We start from the raw sequence: 21,204 nt of genomic DNA on the forward strand, positions 1-21,204 counted from the left end.
TGTCTATCTTTTAGTGTCTTTAGGTTTTTTATTAGGATATATTACGTATCTGTGTTCTGTAACTCTCTTGTCCAAATTGCAACTCGATTGCGAACGGAGAAATGTACGTGCCAAATTTCGTTACAATCATATTCATTGCTATATTTATTATTACATCTCCGCGCGTCTCAATTCAGGCGCGTTTTCAGCAAATACTTCGAGTTGGGCCGATCCCGACGTATCGACCCAAGAAAACGAGGTCGATTGTCGCTTACCTCATTGAAAAAGCGGCTCTCTTAGCGGCGGGCTGCAATCAGCACGCCGGTGTTCCTCCGTTTCCCGTCTTCGTAATCATCGTCGCGTAAACGAAGGACGTAACTTCCACCGTTTCACGATCAATGTCACGACAAGCGATACGTTCTCGCGAAAACGCGACCGTCAGTTACGAACACTTGCATAGTCGCGCGACGCACGACGTGACGAACCTGATGAAACGGCGACCGGCAATCCGATCGTCCGTAACAATCGTCAGGTGAATACGCAACGTGCGCCGATCACTCACACCAATTCACACTCGCATTTTATTTCGAGCTGACAATCATGCTCGCACTCGCATTGATTAACGAGTATTTACGTTGACACTTGGCGATAGCTCGGTTTCGTTGGGAATCAAATAGCTGCGTTCAGCAAAAAAAAAAAAAAAAAGAAAGCAGCTTTGCGATGTTGCTGTAAAATTTTTTAATATGACGTTGCCCTTAATTCCTCTCACTGGATCTATATAAATATATATAAACCAATTATATACATATTAAAGAATTTCGCAACAGCTGCAAAGCTGCTTTTTCTGAGGGATGTGGTCAAAATTTAATGAATTACGAATGAGTCGGAGTGTCATCACGAATTAACCGGCGTTGAATCTCACAGCCTTCACACTTAAATTTATTACTTTGATTTTTTTTTATTAATAACTTCTATTAATAATTCTTATCACTTTGAGTGATCAAGATCGAATTTAGATTTACCTTATTCACTAATATCTTGATCGGGACTGAAAATATTCCACGTGCGAGACTCGCGACTGGTTTGACCGGTAATCAGAATATTTTTTTTTTTAAATGAACTTCAGGAGACCGCAGTGCGTTTCAATTCAAACAAGTGCATTGCCGATACTCGACAATGATTTCTTCTTGGAGTCAAGGTATATACCCGGAAAAGGACGAAAAACGTATTCGAGTGGAACGTCGGAACAACTATCGTCCACCTCGTTATCTCGATCAGTTCAACCTAACGGGATCTCGAAGGACCGTTCTCCAGGAAAAGCTTCGGAAGAGAAACTCTTGACAGCACCATTTGTTACCAACGACGACACTTGCCGCGATGAACAATGAACTCTTTCAGTTAACACTACTTGGATGAAACGCTACGCGACGCAACGCTGAGCTGAAGGTTGACCGACCCGTTACATCTCGACTGGTGATCGAGTGATCGTGAAACTTGACGAAACCACGAACAAATGCTACTGCTTGTATGTTCAAGGAGGACCGATGGTCTCCAGACATAGGACCACGACGGAGATCCCGAGGAGGACTCACTCGGCGACCTCTCATTATAAATAGTTGCGACCGAGACGATCAGAGGCTCGCGACCAAGTGTAACGGACGTGGAAAGAGGGACCAGACGAAGGAAGAGGACGGCGGTCAAGCCAGAAGGAAATGGCGATGCTAGTCGGGTGCTAGCGATGGACTCGAGCGCTCGTCGAGATAACTCGAACAACTTCAACTACAGTGCGAGCTGCAGGAGGGAATGCTAATGGTTATTCTACAATGTGCATTTTGTTTCTTGTTTCTTTTCTTGCATTTTACATCTTGTATTTTTGCTTCTTATCCGATTTTTGTTTTATGTCGCCCGAGGTAAAAGTTACCGAACTTCGAAAGAAATGAGAAATACGTAGCAAGAGATATAGTTGTCGATAAAACGGTTGCAAAGGAGAAAAAGGCAAAGGGTATAAAAATAAGGAACAATAGGCTTGAACGACAATTATAGGTCTGTTTTCTGTGGCTGAAGTGGTATACATTAAAATGAGATAAATATATGTTTGATATTTAGCAAAAGCGAGAAAGAGATAGTTCTAGTACGTGTATTTTTATAGGAATAAAAAACAGACCTTTTGCAATCTAAAACCGAGACCGAAATAAAACCGAGGAAAGACATGCAAATATATACATCGATCAACTGTTCTATCTCGTCGCTTTAAAAAAGGATCCATTGTTTTCTTCGATTTGTTCTACCTTTTGAAAGGTTTCGACTTGTTTTTCTTTTAAACCGTCGCTATTATTTGTTCGCCGCTGGCCCTTTTTTCGTCCCTTGTCTCTTTCCAAGAGGTTTTTTTTTTTTTTTTTTTTCTCTAAAAAAAACCTCTCGAATCGTTAATATCGCACGACGACTGAATATTTCCTATAATTGTCGCTTAGTCCCTACGCTGCCGCTACTTGAACGGTCTTAGCAACGCCGGATGAATGAGCAATTAATCACCGGGCCAGGACAGACGGATCGGCTCTATCACTAATCGCGTCACTCTCCTCGTCTCTCGTACTCGTTCCACCGTGCCATTGTTCTCATCCACGGAGCCGCTTGCAATTCTAATCGCGGTGGATCGTCGCCGCAACGTCCATTCCTCGTCCAGCTCGCGGCGCACTCCTGAAGCCGCCGACGGGCCCGCGCACAAGACTATTTCCGATGGCGCATTCTTTTTTTTCTGGCATTCGCGCTTTGGCTTCTTCGCGCGTCGCCGCTATTTCCGAGGGACTATTTCCTTTGCTTACGTGGAATTCTCTTAGTTCGACGGGCCGAGCAACTTTCCGAGGCATTTGTCACGAAGGTACGATGCAGCAATGGGGGACCTAAGCTCGACTTGCGATTTTTAATTAGAATTCCATTAAAAGATTGAAAACTCATAAAAGGATATATTTGAAATCCAAATGTTTCTCAAACATATGTCGAATCCCTCGCCGAAGTTGCTGCCAAAACAATTTATCTAATCAATAATAATTGGAAACAATTTATCTACTGTTTGCGTACGGTTTGTTGAAGTTTTGTGAACAGTGAAATTCATCAATTCACATCGACGGTATAACACAAATGTGGTAAGCTGAGGTTTATCAAACCTTAAACTTATATTAAGCAGCGTCTACAATGAAATTGTGATCAATCATGTAGTCGATTATTTTTCTCATATTCGATCGTGATTGGTGAATTTCTTGCGACTTGTGAAGCTTAAACTTCAGTTTTACACCTTAAAATCTCATTGCAGGCGCCGTATTATGTCAAATGATGACAGAAGCACTTATGTTTTGCGCAATCGTTGTCATTAACATTTCATTACGACTCTGCATAATTACTAATAAAGAACCTGGACGCAATAATGCATATTAGAAAGCAATGTATACTGATTTAATTTGAACGTAAAGATAAACTGCAACTACTATTTCGAATTACAAAATACATATTTTATCTAACAGCACTATAAAGTGTATTGAAAATTTCGCGGTTTAACCCGGCGGTTTGTATATATTTCTATTTCTAGAAAAAACACGAAGTTACATGTAATATATTGTATACCCTTAGTATATAACACGCATGTTATACTACAGTTATATTGTTAAGTAGGAAATTATACTAACTATATAAGTATACTATATAAGTATGTAACTTGGTGGATTAAACATATTTTTACTTACTTCAATACGGCTTTAATGTGCATCAGTGGGCACTAAGTGTGTCCAATAAAAATTCGGTATATAAGTAGAATACGCCGTAGAATACTTATCTCACTCTGAAAACTTCCTTATATTGAAAACCGTGATACGAGTGTATGCTTTATCGCCAACACATTTAATATGTGTCAGCAAAATGCTCCTATATCTTGTCTCGATAAGTAAAACCGCAAGCAAGTCAGCGCTTCCGTATAGCCAAGGGCAACATATCAATTTTACGATAAGACCTATCGGGAAGTGTCTATGCATGTGTATGTGTGTATGTGTGTATAGCGCAATGTATATAGAATATTTCGCTTTATGGCTTTGAGATCGAACATTCTAGTTAGAGGAAGAGATATAAGCTGATACAGGGGAAAATACTTTAACTTCAAAGATGTTACATAATCAAATCAATATTTCATTTTTTAATAAATGCTTTTAATATTTAATATATTTTTCTTCTTCTAAGAATACTGCAGGATGATAATAGAAGATAGTAGAAGATCGCACGTGTGCGAACTTAAGAAAATAAACATTTCCGACAGATTTTATATGATAAATCATTTTATTTTAATAATTTGTGTGCCTGTTTGTATAGTATAATAATAATAATAATAATAATAGTAATAATAGTAGAGAAGTAGTAGTAGTAGCAATAGTAACAATAAGAGTAGTAGTAGTTTAATAATAGATAATAGTAGAGTAGCAGTAGCAGCCGTACAAGTGACAATAGTAAAATGGTTTTTACTACAGAAGTAGCATCCGTCGTTCATCTCGTCCACTTTGACGTTTGTATCTTGAAGAGGAGCCCGACGGTTGCCGGAAGTAGATGGAAAACGTCGACGTCAAACATTGTAGGCATTTCTACCGACTTGGCCACTGACTACGCTTCGATCTTTGTTCGAAAAGTGTTAACGAGACTGTGCAACAATCATTTCTTGAAATTTTGGAGATACGCTGTTCCTTAACATCCATAAAGGTGGCACCGAAGCAGCCAGAAGATTTATTCCTCCTCTTCCTCCTCCTCTTCTTCCTCCTCCTCTTCCTCCTCCTCTTCCTCCTCCTCCTCTTCCTCCTCTTCAACCTCCTCCTCCTCTTCCTTCACCTCCTCCTCCTCTTCTTCATCAAATTGTGGCTCCTCGAGATCATCGTCGACGGCGGCCTTCACGTCTTCCTCGCCCTCCGGTGATTCGGGATCACCAGCCTTCTTGCCTGGTCTCTCACCGAACCATTTAGGTAACTTCGCTATTATTCATGCAAAGTGACGGATTAATTTTGCACAATTCGGAGAAGAGCGCGAGTACGCTAAAATGTAACATTGGATTATAATTCCTCGAAACTAAATAATAACAAGTGCGGAGGAATTTTCAATGGATATTCGAAATTAAAGTAAAAATGTCTTATATCGTTTCGGAATATAAATTTTTACTAATTTTTGAATTATATAATCAAGATCATTATTATATGTATAAGGGGAAAATAAAATAATTTTTCCTGAATTTTTCCCTATAATTATACGTTTGTTACGTGTACTCCGACGTTCCGAGGAGCACTTTTGGAAGCTCTTTTGAAGCTCTTAGTTCCGGTGCCGGCTCGAAGCTTCGAAAGCGAATTTCATACGTACTTTTCTGACGACCCATAAACTGCTCCTTTTGTTGGGCCCACATCTTCTCGATGATCTCCTTCTGCTGATCGGTCAGACCCTGAAACATCAACGGACAGAATGGCATGCTAGGGGTTACTTTCACACAACAGGATCGCCTGGGAAAACCCTCTCTCTCCGTACTGTTGCTTTCTCTGGGTTGTACAAATCTTCCCGTGGCGATAGTTAGGGCTGACAGTCACGATCGACAGAATTAACGTCACAAAAGTCATCTATTTTCATGATCGTGTCTTCCGGTCTGGATTACGATCTTCGACGCTCGTTTCTGACATTCGAAGAATGGATTCTCCGATTTCGCGCGCAGAATGAGGACAAATCAAACATCCATCCTGAACTGTTCAAGGGGGGAAAATATTGAGGAAGTTGTGATTTCAGAACGTGAAGTGACATGAAACAGATTTGCAGACGCCGACACAGTTATTAAGAGCAAGATTATTTTCGTGATTGGTGACTGCTGTCGCATCTCTCTTGGGCAGTGCACGTGAAGAAAATCGCCATCGGTGTATGAGCCACAAATACGGTTTGCCGTGCTTTTATGTACACCATTGAGACAACACGAACACAGCAATAACTTGGCTGGCAGCCATTTCGACCGTTTAGTCAACGAGAACAAGGTACATGTACATAAATTAGAAACACGGTCATCCGTGAGATTTTGGAGATTACAATCAGCAAGACAAGCAAGGGGAGGTGGATACAGTGACAGAGAGATCACGGTTGGACTCACTTTTGTTGCGCTTCATAAATAGTTCTGTTCTCTGTTTCCACGTTTTCTCGTTGGTCTCCGCTAAGAGCGTGTCATAGCCCTGTGATTCAATCGACAATATGCTCACTAATCGCTAGCTTTATACATGTGTATATATTAAGTTTATTCCTACAATGTCTTATAATTGATTTATTAATTATGTAACGGGAATATTCCCACTTTTATGTATATGTGTGTATATAGTATCTTCAGATACTATAGTATATAGTATCTGTGATAGAGCACGTGTTTGAATGTAAAAAAATTCACGTGAACGTGTCGCAAAGTGAGATGATTCTAGGTTTGACCTCTCGTATTTTGACAGTAGGGAGCATTGAATAAATTTTCATGTGCTGAATAAATTATAAAGTATACTTACACCCTCAAAAAGTTTCTTCTTGTCGTCGTAAGACCTGGTATCGACGCGACGTTCGTACTTGGAGGCGACTTGGATTTTCGGCTGTGAATAAGCGATTTGATTAATATGGTGATTCTTCCTGCCACTTTCATTTTCTGATATGATAGGACATTACGTACGGGATATTTGCCAGTTAAAGCCTCGGGATCGAGACCCTTTTTCAAGGCTTTGTGCCTCAGTTGTTGCTTCTGACGTTCCTTCAGCTCTTTAAGCTACGATAAAAGGGTAATATCGATTTATCAATATGGTTACAAAACAACTTGGACTATAATTAAACCCGCGTCCGAGCTTTTTTTTCCCAAGCTTATTTCCCAAGCGGAAACAGTCAATGTATATTTTTCGTATTTTTTTTTTCTTTCTTTTTATTTTTACGAGACCCAATGGTATAAAATTATTATGCGCGCGTATAAATAAATCCATCCTTATGCAATTTTTCACTTGTGTTAAATTTTTTATGTAATAACAATTCAAATTTTATTAAGAATGCGATAAATTTATATTGTTCAAATAAGGCGAAATAATTCAGTACTTTTAGAATTGTAAGAACTCACATCGTAATCCTGACGCTTTTGTCGCTCCTCCAAATCGTACTTTTCGGTTTCAAGTTTGACTATGGCCTCCCACAATTCGGTAGCCTTACCACGGAGCTTGTCGATCGACAGACCTTCGATTTCCAACGGCTTGATGCGAATGCTAAGGGAAATTTTCTTCTCCTCCTCAAGCTGTTCTTTCGTCTTGTTACGTTCAAGTTGCGCCGACGAAAGATTACCCTAAATTCACATAAGAGAATCCTAGTTATAGAACACCCAATTGTTGCTGATAATAAAAAGAACACTCACCGAAAGATCTTTCTTAGTGATGGTAAAGTTTGGACCCTTTGCTTTGCTCTGGTCTTTCATCGCTTGCATCATAGCCTGTCGCTTCTTTTCCGATTCTTCCAGGCGCCTAAAATATAGCAAATAAATGTAGAAAATAAAAATAACGCGCAAATATGTACATGTACAAAATTTAATAAATATACATTTACAAGTTTAATCAATTAAACTTCTTTGAAACATATTTATGTATACAAATATAATTGATAATTCCTTCGATTTTAAATAATCTACATTTTGATAAAGGTGGAGAAAGACCAAATTAGAATCCTAATTGACATGTATAAAATATTTACATTGTAACGGTTATACAACAGTAAAGTCAAATTACTTACGTCGTTAACGATCGCAAAGCTGTTACATAGAATAAATAAATTCACTAACGATGGCAAAAAATATCATACGGCATTTTTGTGTTCGTTAGTGACATAAATAATTTGACGTTCCTGCGATTGTCACATAATTACGACATCAACAATAGATTAATTATTTTTTTATCAATATTTTGTATCAAAGAAATTCTTTTTATTTACTCTATTTAATTAATTTCTGGTTTTAATCTAAAACTGAAGAGTCAACTGTTTAGAAAGGAATCGATATTCGTGTAACAAAATTTGTTATGCATAAAATAATATACTCGTTTAGAAATCTTGCAGTCATTACGAGAGACATTAGCCGGTATTCATAGTTGGTTCTTATTTAAGACCGTCTTGAATAAAGTTGTAGTAAACCGTTCGTACAGTATCGCACGGTATTAGCATCTTAATAGGCATTACGTAGACATTACTTAAGACATTACTTAGGCATTATTTAAGGCATTTACTCTCTTCAGACAATTTTCAAATAAAAATAGATTACGACCATTGCGTACCGACCATTACGATATCGTATTATAACTGTTATACGTTAACGCGTATTTAGCACGTAGTTCACGTTACACACACTATAAAATTTCAGAAATAAAAGCGCGCATTTATCGATGAAACCGTGTTCTGAATACAGGCCAATAATTGTATAAACACCTACCTCCTCTTCTCCTCGATGTCACGTTGTTTTTTCTCCTCTGAAAAAAGTTTAAAAAATTGTATTAAATTCTGTTTAAAGAAGAAAATAGAGATAGACGTAAATGCATTTACCAATTTCACGTTGGCGACGTTCCTCCTCCTCTTTCTTCTTCTGAGCCAATCTCTTCTCCTCGTCCGCACGGGTGACCTTGCGCTTGGCTTGCTTCTCCTAAAACAGTATATTTTGTAAAATCAAATAAAATATTAAACAAGAAGATATCAGGTATAAATAAGGACAGATCGTACCTTTAATTTCTTCAACTCCTCCTCCTCCTTGGCTCTCTGTTTTCGCCATTCCGCTATGTATTCTTTGAGCTGTTCGTCGAGATCGCTTCTTTTCTGTTCTTGCCTCTGAATTTTTAATAACAGATTAGCCCGTAATACGTATTTGATTATGTTTCTCGTAATGATCGTGCCAGTGCTCAATATATCTCCAGTGCTATTGATAGATAGAACTAAGTGAGACGTGACTCATTTAATTGACGTAAAATCGATACAGTAATTTCGCCATCAATTCAACATTGATTCGATATCTAATTGCCGGTCATTTCTTGCTGGAATGATAGTTCTCATCAATATTACATTTCGCTTTTCCGCAAAAGATCCTTTTACCAAGTGCGGAGAGTTTTGGGCATTCGCACGATTGTTATTTACGAGCACCAGCACTCACCTTCATAAACTCAGGATTCTCGCCAGATTCCCTGAAGGAGGCCGGAGTGAAAACAAAAGTAACTCTCTTTAAATCACGGTTGAGCTTGCTCTCTGGAAGATCTCGCGAGATCCCCCAGAACTCCATACGCGATTCTCACGTCCATATCTTCACTACTTTATTACAACTCCATCCATTCTCTCCCGTAGTGCATATTATTCAATGCCGCTCGTCGCACGTATACACACACAGACAACACATGAACGGAACAGACAGACAGATATATATATATATATATGCACGGACGGATAAACAGAAAGACAGAGAAAAATAGAGTGGGACAGAGGGAGGGAGCAGAGGCGAACTTGTGAAAGAAAGAAAATAAAAGACAAGAGGAAAGAAAAAGAAAGAGGCAAATAGTAAGGCGACAATGTGCAAGCATATAGAATTATAGAGAGAAGAAACCAAAGTGCGCACCGCAGCGAATCATGGGAGAAGGCATTAATGAGAGTAGCGAGGAATATTCCATCCCAGGTAGAACACAAAGTCATAACGAAGTCGTAATGATATAGAACATCAGCACTGACGTTATTTGGTACTTAAAAATGAACTTGTAACAGACAAATAAGGTCGTGATGGTGTACTTGACAATTTTTATTATGATTTCTGGATTCTACTTGAGATGACTGTCTTGATTGAGTTATTCAGTCGTAAGGATTATGAATTCGTAAATGACTAAAAGAGCTGTCGGAGATGATAATAATAGCGCATCGAGATGATACGCTTTAGGAGATGACAATAATGAGCACCGCAGGCTCAAAATTGTTTTTAAATAGATTTAACATAAATTCGTTTGATTTTTCGAACCAAACTGGAGATCAATCTGTGGGAATTCACTGGAGATGTGATTTGTGTCTTGAGGGACACTCGAAGAAAAGGGTAGGATGCAATCGTTATTAGATTTCGGCTTTCCTTCCTGTATTTTAAAAGGTTCCAGTCAAATTTGTCATACATCTTTCTTTTTTTTTTATAATTTACATCGTAAAAGATGCCGTCGGGATGTAAGAATTGTTTACTCATGGGATCTGCGGGCGGGGGTATTGCAATTATTGCTTGCTTGCGAGTCGATGAATTATGGCGCAAAAGTCAATATAAATTAATATGGGGGATCGGACAAAATAACGAGCCTTGAGATAGAAGGACGTGTGACACATCGCTTTGACGTAACTCGAAACAAGACGTGATTATGTACAACTCGTTAATTCATTATTAATCAGAGAGACAAAACGTAAAACACGCGGGGGTGCGAAAGAGATATAAAGATTATAAAGTACGAGGAGAACATAAGGGGAGAGGGACCCCGTACGATTAGACGTCACCGACAGGATTGAAATCCAGAGCCGTCATCCTTACGTTATAAGTTACGGTTTGACTTTTTTGAAACTTGAAAATGATAAAATATCGGTAACATGATTTTCTCGCAAGATTCGACGCTCGGCGTTTAAGTTCTCGAGATTCGCGAGACAAAAATTAGAAGAAATGAAAATAAAACTACGGATTAATTTATAAATAACAATAAGTAAAGGGCAAAGTAAGAGTCAACGTATTTCTTAAAAAAAAAAAAAGGTTGTACAATCAAAAGAATAAATTACAAATAAAGAAAAGTAAAATTAAAGAAAAAAATAAATAAATTTTCATTTATGCAATTTTAATTTCACACGACGTGTAAATATTAACGTTCGAACTGCAAAAAATACACTTCTGGCTCTATACGTGGTTCCTTATACAATTTTATTTGGCAAATTCGCGAGTTCGAAGATTGTGCATAAATATGTAGCACTGCAGATGCTGCATTATGTATCGAACGGCCGGCCGTTAATAAGATCACGTCGGCGCCGGGGCGTGGTACATTTTGAGCAGACGTCGGTCTCAGAATAAACTGTGTTACGTTATTGTGCATATATTTATGAGACGCCTGGCGGGCTCCCAAACGGAGCTCAAGTGTCGTCGCGCGTTAACGTTATGCAATCGCGATGGAATATTCACGAACGGCGATGTACATACCACCGGCATGCGGTAAATATGTCCTATTATTATATTCGCAGTCGCACTACACAGGCCAACGATCGCGTTATCCGTATCCCGTATCTGTAAACAAAATCTTCCCCGGCGATATAGATAGAAATTGGCAAATCTACAACAATCTACAACGCGCCGCAACACGATAATGTTAAACGTCGAAGTCGGTTCTCTGCAATCTCATTCCTGCCGCGACGAAAAATCTGAGGGTTTTTGCCGGTTTCACCGACGTCAAGTCAGTTTCAATCGTCAATTTTATCATTCATATTCTCGGTTTCTGAAGAAAAGGGAAGCGAAGATTCAAATCGTGATTTATTGAATCATGTAATTTCAGATAAATCAGATGAAAAATTGATAAATTCTCAAAGGAACGTGTTACACGTGTTCCTCTTCCAAGGAACACACGAAGTCAAGAAAAAGTCAAAATGACTGCATTTTGCTATGAAAGTCAAAATAATCAATTTTCGTTACAAAATTGGACTGTTTATTGACGTTAAGTTTCAAAATAAAATCATTTTGATTTTTTTGTTGGCTTTTATATATTTCTTGGGTTGAGACGGAAACTTATAAATACTTTTTACCGATCTTCCACCCGATTTATCGCAAAACTATGTCAGTAAAAAAAAAATAGTTCTTTTTGCTTTCAGAAAATTGAAGAAAAAGATACCGTCTCTCTAAAAGAGACGAAGATTTTAAGCGTTTTTATCGAATTTAATCGACGTCGGAAAAACCAATGGGCGGAGGAGAGGGGATGTGAGAGAGCGGCCGAAGAACAGGAAAGATATATTATTGACGTGTAAACACCTCGATATATTCAACTTACTTTTGGGACGCCCTACCCCTATAAAAAAAAGAAAGTACAGATTCATTAATAAGGTCGTGTGATTGGTCATCGCTTACGTAGGACTGCACAAAGCTGCACGTAAATTATAAAAATCGGTATCGCTCATCTCCAACTTGCGCTTTCCTTTCTTTTCGTATATATATATATTTTTTTTTTTTCCCGTGCAAACTAAATCCGAACCGACCGCTCGATCACGCGGATTATGATTGATTTGCACGTTTATTGCAGAGATCATTAGTCGTTCCGACACTTATATTGCGAGCGAGTGATCGGTATGCATCGCTTGCATTCAATTATTAAGCGGCTCGTCGTTACTTTCTCCTCAACGGGGATCTCGTAGCGCTTTTGCAAAAAAAAAAAAAAAAAAGAAAAAAAGAAACGTTTCGTTGCCCATTTGCCATAACAATTTGCGGATAACAGAGGCTGATGTTAAGGCGACAGATATTGTTGACAGACACGACGAGGACAAAGATGAGGCGTGGAATAAAAGTGCGGGGTGTAAAAAATGTGGTACTCTTGCAACACTTTCATTCTCGGTAATCCTGTCAAAATGCTGAATGGTCTCGACGTCTTGCATGTCATACGTGAGATACGTGTACGTGTAATGTGCGTGTACATCTGTGTACATAAAAAAGCGCGATAGCAGTGCTGTTTATTTTGTATTGTTTTGTTTTGTTTAATTTAATCCATCGACGCAGAACAGCGACACAAGACAGATGTTGAGAAGACAGCGAATACACCGGCAGAATACGTATATGGTACTTTAAAAGTAGAAATAGAGAAACAGAGAGGTGCAGGAGGTGGATGTATCAGCGTTGATTCTTTTTGAGACAATGTTACGTAGAAAAGAAGAACGTCACGCTAAAAAAGTGTCTTTCATGTGTTGGCGCAAACAAAACCGATAGAAGTGTTTTGCAGCGATTGCTCAATCACGTTCTTCTTTCATGTGTAACAATTTGACGAGAGAGAAAAAAAAATAAAGAAAGAGAGAGAATAGGGAGATAGAAATACGGAGGGAAAAGGGAAAAGATAGACAAATAGATAGGTAGATAGATAGATAGATAGATAGATAGATAGATAGATAGATAGATAAATAGATAGATAGATAGATAGAGAGAGAGAGAGAGAGAGAGAGAGAGAGAGAGCCAGCAAGTGTATCGCTACAAAAAAATTCTATGCAAAAGTTAACGACTGCGGCGGCACAACGCGTGTGAGATGATGAAAATAGAGTAAAGAGAGAGTATAAAACAGAGAATGGACGAACAATTAAAGACTACACCGAGACAACAAGACAAGACAGCGATTAGACAGCGGGGAAGAAAAAAAAAAAGAAACGACACTGACAACAGCGCGTAAATGTACATCATTTATTGGTCGTAAAAAAAAAAAGAGAGATAGAGAGAGAGACGTTCATATTTGTCGTGTGCAAAACTTACTCGGTCTTCTTCTCCGGCTGCCTTCGATTTTGACATTTTTTGTATCATATCGCGCGGGTCGATTAGCCGATCGGTCGATGACGTTTGGTATTGATTGGTTGGTTGGTTGGTTGGTTGGTTGGTTGGTTGGTTGGTTGGTTGGTTGGTTGGTTGGTTGGTTTTGTGTGTTGTATGTGGAGATACACACAGACAGAGAGAGAGAGAGAGAGAGACAGGGAGTGAATAAACAAAAAAAAGAAAGAAGAAGACGGAGTTCATAAATCACAATCGGAAAGAGAAATCTGGCGTGTTGCTCAGCGCAAACGATGCTTCGGAAAACGATTATTCTTCATTTACGCTCCTCTCATTATCGATTTATCGTGCGTTCCGTTGCGCGTTCGTTAGCTTTAATCTAACTTGACGTTCTAATTTTACGAAAGAGGAGCATCGACAGACGATATAACGACGTTGCCAGGAAACAGAGAGAAAGAGAAAGAGCAGCTCCGGTCTTGCTTTTCGAATCTGTATAAATCTTGCTCGATAAATCGCTGAATTCCGCACCATAAACGTGAAACGCTACATCTTACAAATACGCGTTCCTACACGCAGAAAAATACATTACTATACGCAAATAATAATTGCTCGTTTCAAATAAATTATACGTTCATATATATATATATATATATCCGCGAATCTCATAAATTTATTACTAGCATTAAATTCAAAATATATTCTAGTAAGTCTAATACTTCAATCAAGATTATTAAATTAAAATAAATTTCGATTTGCTTATTACAAAAAGTCGTCAATCTTGTATAAAATTTCTTCGATCAACTTTAAAATATTCGTAAAAACAAAATAAATTCTTGTTTTGATAACATAAATAATAATGAGCTTTTTTTCTAAAATTAACAAGTATATTTTATTTTCAAGAAAATATTTTTTGTTAAAGATAACCCGTCACTTAAAGAGAAAGAAAGTAAATCGAGTAATCACTTTTTTTTTTAGCGATAGAATGATATTTTTCTGTGTGTATTTCGTAAGAGAAAGAGAGAAAAAAAAATCAAATCTATCTGCGCTTTGAATTCTTGACTGGAAACAAACTATCAAAAAACGCTTTTCATCGCGAGATCGAAACGGACATTTTCGCCGCGATCGCGTCTTCGCAGTAGCTACAGCGCTCGTTACAAGCCTCTGAAACTTACTTCCTGAAATAAGAAAACGAGACAAGTCGTACGTTAGAAAAATAACGAAGCATTTAATTGGGAAAACATGTAACGAAAGTGAACACTTACACTTCCTCGACTTCCTCCTCGCTGCTGCAAAAGACAAAACGGAAAAAAGTCTATTTTAGTCAGGGCAGAACACAATGTGGGCTATCGGGGCGTTTGAATGGGGTGATAAATGGGGTTGAGCTGGAAGATTCACGAAGGCATCGCTTTTAAGAGTTAAGGGCTCAGGCTTTTTTCAAGGTTGCTTAAAGCTCTTGCTCTTTTTTTCCTCTCTTAACTTTATTTATATTAATTTTATTTTATTTATGTTAATTTAATTTAATTTTTATTAATTACCATTAAGTATTATACGAACTTTACTTTGTAAATCACAAATTTGACAATAAATTTGAAGACACATTTCTTTACAAAGGAAATAAATATTTATTAAAAAATATAATATTTAAATGAAATTAATGGTTTCTATATATGTTTATATATAGTAGTAAATATTTAGAACTATTCAAAGAAATATTTGCTAAAATTTTATATTTTTTTTCAAACGCGATAAAAATGATTTATCGAATTTTATTTTGTTTTTCCTTTATTGCGATCTGAGAGTTAAATTTTCTGTAACAACTAATCAAATTATATAATTTAACGAGAAAATATGTATAATTACATTGTTCTAGAAAGTTCGAAGCGGCAATGTAAGAGAAAAAGCGTGTAAAAAATAATAATTATTATGCAAGCGCGTCATCGAGTGACAATTAAAAGTCGGCTGAAGTGTTCGAGTTTCGCTTTGAGTGCTTATTAAGGGGTTCGTGCGTAGGTGCGATTGGAACGTGACGCACGCAGGGACGGACATCGAGACGGCAAAATTAGACGAACATGTGAAACATTAAACACGACGAGGTCACAGATCATGGGCGCTGTTCAATCTTACGTGGACGAACTTTAAACTTTGCTCGTTTGACTTTTTGATTCGTACGAAACGTGATCAACTATCAGCGAACGCTTCCACGATCTTGTCTACCGCTTCGATTTCGGCAAAGATCCTATTTTTCATGTCTGGAAATTACTGGCATATATCACGGCACTTCTCTCTCGCATTATTCCGAGCTACTCATCATCTCGGAGAGCGGCGATATCCACGTACTCACCCATACATCATGAAATATTTATGTGAAATCATTTTTTAAAAACATTTTTTAATAAAATATTTCAAAAATATTTTGTAAAAATTTGTAAAACGTTGTAAAATAATTACATTAAAATACTTTACGAAAATATTGTAAAATTTGATCTTACAATTATTGTAAGATCAAAAATATTCCAAAAAACTCTGATTTCCTGGAACATGTTTATATTTCGGAAATGTCTCATGAAAAATTTCTGAAATATTTCAAATTTTGCAATGAAATATTTCGTGCTGGGTATTTTGAAGATCGTTTATTTTGAAAATTGCGCAAATCTATTTTCTACAGAAATAAAGAAAGGAAAAAGAATAAGGCGGAGTCTTTTAATAGCAAGCGCGTGAATTTTTTACGCCCTCGTCGGAATTCGTAATAATAACGTTCTAAAATTGGAATTGCATCAGCTTCAAAATAAACTATTGAGAACTGCGAACGCGAACAATGCATGGATGATAATTTATATCAATCGATGTTGGCTCGAGAGTCGTGATCGATGGGCTACTTACGAGTATTGTTCCTCGTCGTCAGACATGTTGGCGGCTGTTTAAAGCGCTGCAACACAAAAACGAGACGTTGAATATACCAGATTGATTTGCAAAGTCAACGGCGGAAGAGAGAAAGAAAGAGGGAAAGGTTTTTTAACCGCAGAGCGATTAAAAAAAACGATATATGTTTTCACGTTGAGAATCGCTAATTAGATCACACTGGTCGATGGAAGTTGCGGCACGTCACGCGATTCTCGCGAGAAAAGATTTGCGTCATTCAGATTATGAGTGCTTTCCGTTTGGTGACACAAGTCGACATAAGTATTCTTCTATCTTTCTTGGCATTCAGTGAGTAACATAGATAGAACGACACTTGTATTGACTTATGTTACCAAATGGAAAGCACTCTCATCGCGTAGTACAACACTTATAACAATTCTTGAGTAAAATCGTCGTAAAGTGAAATCTGACGTTTAACACGGCTCGTCACAGTTCTTGTAACTCAACTATGCGTGTAACTTGGTACCGGTACCGTCTCGACGATAAGCACGTCACGATCGATTCCGCGTTGAACGATCTCAATCAGGTCACTTGTTAACGTCGCGATAGATTAAAAAAATAATGAGGATCGAAGGATAGAAAATTGGAAATCTCACCGGTTACAGATTACGTGGAGGAAGAAGAGGTCGGAAGGACCAGACGAGAGAGGAAGGCAACACAAGGGTGGCAGCGGGGCGAAAGTGGTGCCGGAGAAAGAGGCACGAGGGGGCGATGTAGAAAAATGCTTGCGCTTGGTCGAACCTTGCGTGGAAAAGGGGTACCCGGAGGAAAGCCGAAGCTGAATGGGCCGGACGGCGCGCACCGACGTTCCCGAAGTAATCCGATACTTCGAGGCGAGAAAGAGAAAATGCCAGTTTGCTAACCCTGGTCGCAAGCTCAAGCTCTATAAGGAGCCGTCCCCTTCTCTGCAATGTCGCTCTAATTTTAGTGGTTTACAACACGCTCGTTCCCTCGTTCCGCTCGCCTTTCCTCGTCGTTTCTCCTGCCGTTTCTTTACGTGGACGGAGAACGTCGAAATTCGCGGAGTTCGTAACACTAGACAACCTACGTCTATATGGAATCGTCGGGGAAGCGAAACGTGGGTTGCTTTCCAGCGAGAGACACAGACGGACATTCTCGTGAACATTCTCGTTGTTTGCCAACGTTAAACAAGGACGAAATGATTCACTGTGTTGTACTGTGTTCTTGCTACAAGGAAGAAGCCTTGTGTTAAATTGTGTGATCAGACCAGAGAGAGATTGAGATTGAGATTGAATTGGAATTTAACCAATCAAAACAAAGTTTACCAAACTTGAGATTGGCTTTCTTCCTTCTGTTTGATTAAATTCCAACCCAATCTCAGTCTCTAGTCTGATCATGGCTTTGTATACTGTCTCTTGCTCGAAAGAGCAACCTTCTTCGCAAAAACATTCGCGATATATCCGTCGGATTTTCGAATCGTCGGAATATTTCTATACAGCATACGGATCTTTAAGGAACGTTTTGGAGACATCCAGAGGACGTTCTACGTCTTAACCCGTAATTAGATTAAAGCTTGAGATTGAGAATTAAATTCGATTGGAATCAAAGTAAAGTTCACTCAAGATTTCTTTCTCAAGCTTTCTTTCTTCTGATTGGTTAAATCCAATCCAATTTCAAGCTTAATCTGTAGTCTGATCACTGCTTCAAGAATGTTCCCAAGATGTCTATGGATAAATATGCTGTGGGACGATTGCATCCACTTTTTTTAACTTATTTTATTTGTTATATATATAACTTATTTAACTTATTTTAACTTATTTTATTTTAATTGATTTTGTAATTTAATTTAACTCGCCATTGTGTTATTTGTCGCGATCTAAAATAGATCGAATTCAAGATCATTCAACATAAAATTGTTTATTCTCAGCCGACGAGAAGCAACATTCGCCTTTTAGCTCACACTATCGTCCGATATATCATAAATTTTGCGATTTTATGAGCTCTATTTTAAACACGATTTTAACTCGGAACTTCAATAACGCGAAATACTTAATAATAAGAAAAATATTATAAAGAAAATAAGATAAAGAAAGAAAATGAAGATATAAAGAAATAGAATTCAAGAAGGGTCTCTCGGATCACACGGATGAATCCGCAGATAAATAGTTGCTGAGATCATTAATTTACGTCGTAAAAGATACCAAGCAAAGTAACAGAAGCACCACGTGATCTTACATATCAATTAACTTTTTCCACGTAACCATTCACTTGCACGTCTGCCGCAGCAAAGTTCAAAAATTTTCCACTGATGCGTCAATTCTTTCCACTGAACGAGTATAGTAACTGCCCCAATTACTGTGCCTCTCCCTATTAGTGTGCTTTCGTATTTCGATAAGTTATAAAGAGAACTGTCACAAATAAATAAGAAAAAATATTTTTTTTTTTTGTGTTAAGTTACATTATTAACGCATCGAAGATAATATTTTATTTTTTAAATATTAAAGTATTTCAAATATTTTTCGAAAGAGAGATATGAGGAATTTATGTGAATCCAATAATACGTATCGCAAGATTTTAAGCCTGTCCCTATTAATGTGCCTTGTATTGGAGCTGATAACGTTGTGTTACGAGTGTACTTTGAAATAAATATAATTGAAATAATGATTTATGTAACATTAACGTAAACAATTAACTTAAATTTATTATCTGTTTTAAAATGAGTCAAATGTGGATAGGCACACAAATTGGGGGCGCATTAATAGGATCGCCGCCACTTAGAGGACTCACTAATAGGGATAAAAACATGTTTTCTATTTTTGTCAAAAGCATTATAAAGTATTTAACATTTTTTAGATTAAAGAAATATTATGAGAAAAAGAAGTAGTTAGAGAAAAACCGACAATTGATTGCAAACAGATAAAATTAAAGCTACAACATTTAATAATTAATTCAGTAATAAGCAAGTTGGCTAAAAGGCACATTAATAGGGACAAGTTACCGTAGATAGAGTCGCGCTTCGTGTGGACACACGGCTACGTATTCGCGAGATTCCCACTGGCCGAGCGATCTGCTGCCGAAGAATATACCGTTCACTATTCATTTTCAAAGTTCCTAGCATTAAAAATGAAAGATCCTTTTATCGAGTAATTTCACACAGTCTATTGATTCTCCTTTGAGTCCTCGAAAAACTCTGCTAAAACATTTGCCAGGAAATGATTTCGCTGTGAGCAATCGCGAGTTTCTCGGCAATATAAACATCGCTGATGCGAAGGCGAATTTTCGCTAGGAAGATTTCTCGAGTCAATTACTTCGTGTCGTACCACGTCGTTTTCACATTCACAGCGATCACACCGCGGGAAAGAACGTAGACGCGCGATTCATCGCGAACGTTCCTCCAGAGGATTAATAAGAGATTTAATAAGAGAGCGCGAGGGTGTTCGACAGAGATGGCGAAAGAAGAAAAAGGAAAAAAAAAAGAAAGAGAAGGGAAAAAAAAAAGAGAGAAAAAATCGAGACTATCAAATACAGAATGAAAAAAATGTTGAACTTACACTCGGGGTGGTGTCAATGCGTGTGGACGAGTGCTTGCGCGCGCGTGTACGTGTGTGCGTGCGCGAGCGCGTGTACGTGGAGACGTATATGCGTGCGTGTAGATGGGTTTTTTTCACGGGGGTAACCCAGCTGGGTGAAACCGCGAGGGAGAAAAGAAAGAGAGGGTGAAACCAGGGTCCCGCACACTCCGCGGGAGGACGCTAGAGAAAGAGAGAGAGAGAGAGAAAAAGAGAAAGAGAGAGAGAGAGAGAGAGAGAGACACGCACACGCACAGGAGGAGCTTGTCCCGGTGGAATGTGGAGTCCGCGACAGCCTGAGCCGCTCTGAAGTCCGCGAAGTCATCACGGCCGGACATCAGCGGGACTCCGGGCGTCGTGCCCGCTCCGCTTTAGAGCCTCTCATTTCTTCTCTTGCCCTTCTTTCTCTCTTTCACACTCCCTTTTGTTCTATTAATAGAAACGGTGGTCCGCGCGTACACACACGCGGACTACCGGGAGTGATACGATCCTGGTTGATACTATTTTCGTGCCTTTCGCCGGCGAGTCGCACGCTGCGCTTCCAACTCAGCTCCTGCGGCGGCGACTCCGGGCTCTCTTCCGCCGGGCAGATTCGACGGACGATTGCTCCAAAGTAGGCCTGTTACGATATCACGCCTCCACTTTCCGATAGTTGTTGACAATGATGAACCGGCTGGTCCGCGAGTTCCGTCAGATCAATTAAAAATCTGCTCGATTACCGATAAAAGCTTTTAAAATGAAAATGATATTTCTCTTCGCTACGCGTATGATTGCACAAGTAATTGCAATTTATTTTTAGTTCTAATATATATTTATCTATTACAACACTTCAATTTCTTAATCAATATAATTTTTAGAATGTAATCTCTGTAGTAGGGTCGATTTACGGTAAATGATTCGTTAAGAGTTTTTTTTTTTCTTAAGATATATTTCATGACGATTTATTTCGCATTAATAAAGTTGAAAAGTTTCTTAAATTTATGAAAAAATATTTTTTTGCAATTGCCTTCCAATATATTTATAATACATCCAAGAGAGAACATGCAGTGGCACGTTCTGAATCTAAATAAAAAAGGTGGTAGTTTGAGTAACAAAATAGAAGCTACGATGAACGAAAGTGGATTGTTTGAGGTCTTATTGAAGGTGTTATGGACATCCTAAATCGAGTAAGAAAGAAGAGTCTTATCATTCTTATCAATATCATCGTTATTGTCGTTGGTATCGGAAGCTTAAGTT

General features: G+C 38.2%; 1 protein-coding gene across 12 annotated transcripts; it reads right to left on the reverse strand.

The window, feature by feature from the left end:
• Nucleotides 1–4,634: 4,634 nt before the first annotated feature.
• Nucleotides 4,635–20,314, reverse strand: LOC108755859 (troponin T). 12 transcript variants are annotated; one of them, XM_018499199.1, is made up of 15 exons: nucleotides 18,637–18,678; nucleotides 16,400–16,445; nucleotides 14,778–14,805; nucleotides 13,508–13,528; nucleotides 12,051–12,068; nucleotides 9,170–9,200; nucleotides 8,746–8,850; nucleotides 8,572–8,668; nucleotides 8,462–8,498; nucleotides 7,400–7,505; nucleotides 7,112–7,330; nucleotides 6,680–6,772; nucleotides 6,522–6,602; nucleotides 5,359–5,437; nucleotides 4,635–4,979 (listed from the first exon to the last, which is right to left on the reverse strand). In XM_018499199.1, the coding sequence occupies exons 1-15, from the start codon at nucleotides 18,661–18,663 to the stop codon at nucleotides 4,738–4,740; spliced, it is 1,230 nt and encodes a 409-aa protein (XP_018354701.1). In that variant the 5' UTR covers nucleotides 18,664–18,678; the 3' UTR covers nucleotides 4,635–4,737. The 12 variants fall into 12 exon arrangements, with proteins under 12 accessions (XP_018354701.1, XP_018354700.1, XP_018354703.1 ...); XM_018499198.1 differs by lacking the exon at nucleotides 5,359–5,437 and adding an exon at nucleotides 6,125–6,203; XM_018499201.1 differs by lacking the exons at nucleotides 5,359–5,437; nucleotides 13,508–13,528 and adding an exon at nucleotides 6,125–6,203.
• Between the last annotated feature and the right edge of the window lie 890 nt (nucleotides 20,315–21,204).

The sequence above is a fragment of the Trachymyrmex septentrionalis genome, unplaced genomic scaffold, assembly GCF_001594115.1.
Source record: "Trachymyrmex septentrionalis isolate Tsep2-gDNA-1 unplaced genomic scaffold, Tsep1.0 scaffold9, whole genome shotgun sequence".
NCBI classification, from domain to species: domain Eukaryota; kingdom Metazoa; phylum Arthropoda; class Insecta; order Hymenoptera; family Formicidae; genus Trachymyrmex; species Trachymyrmex septentrionalis.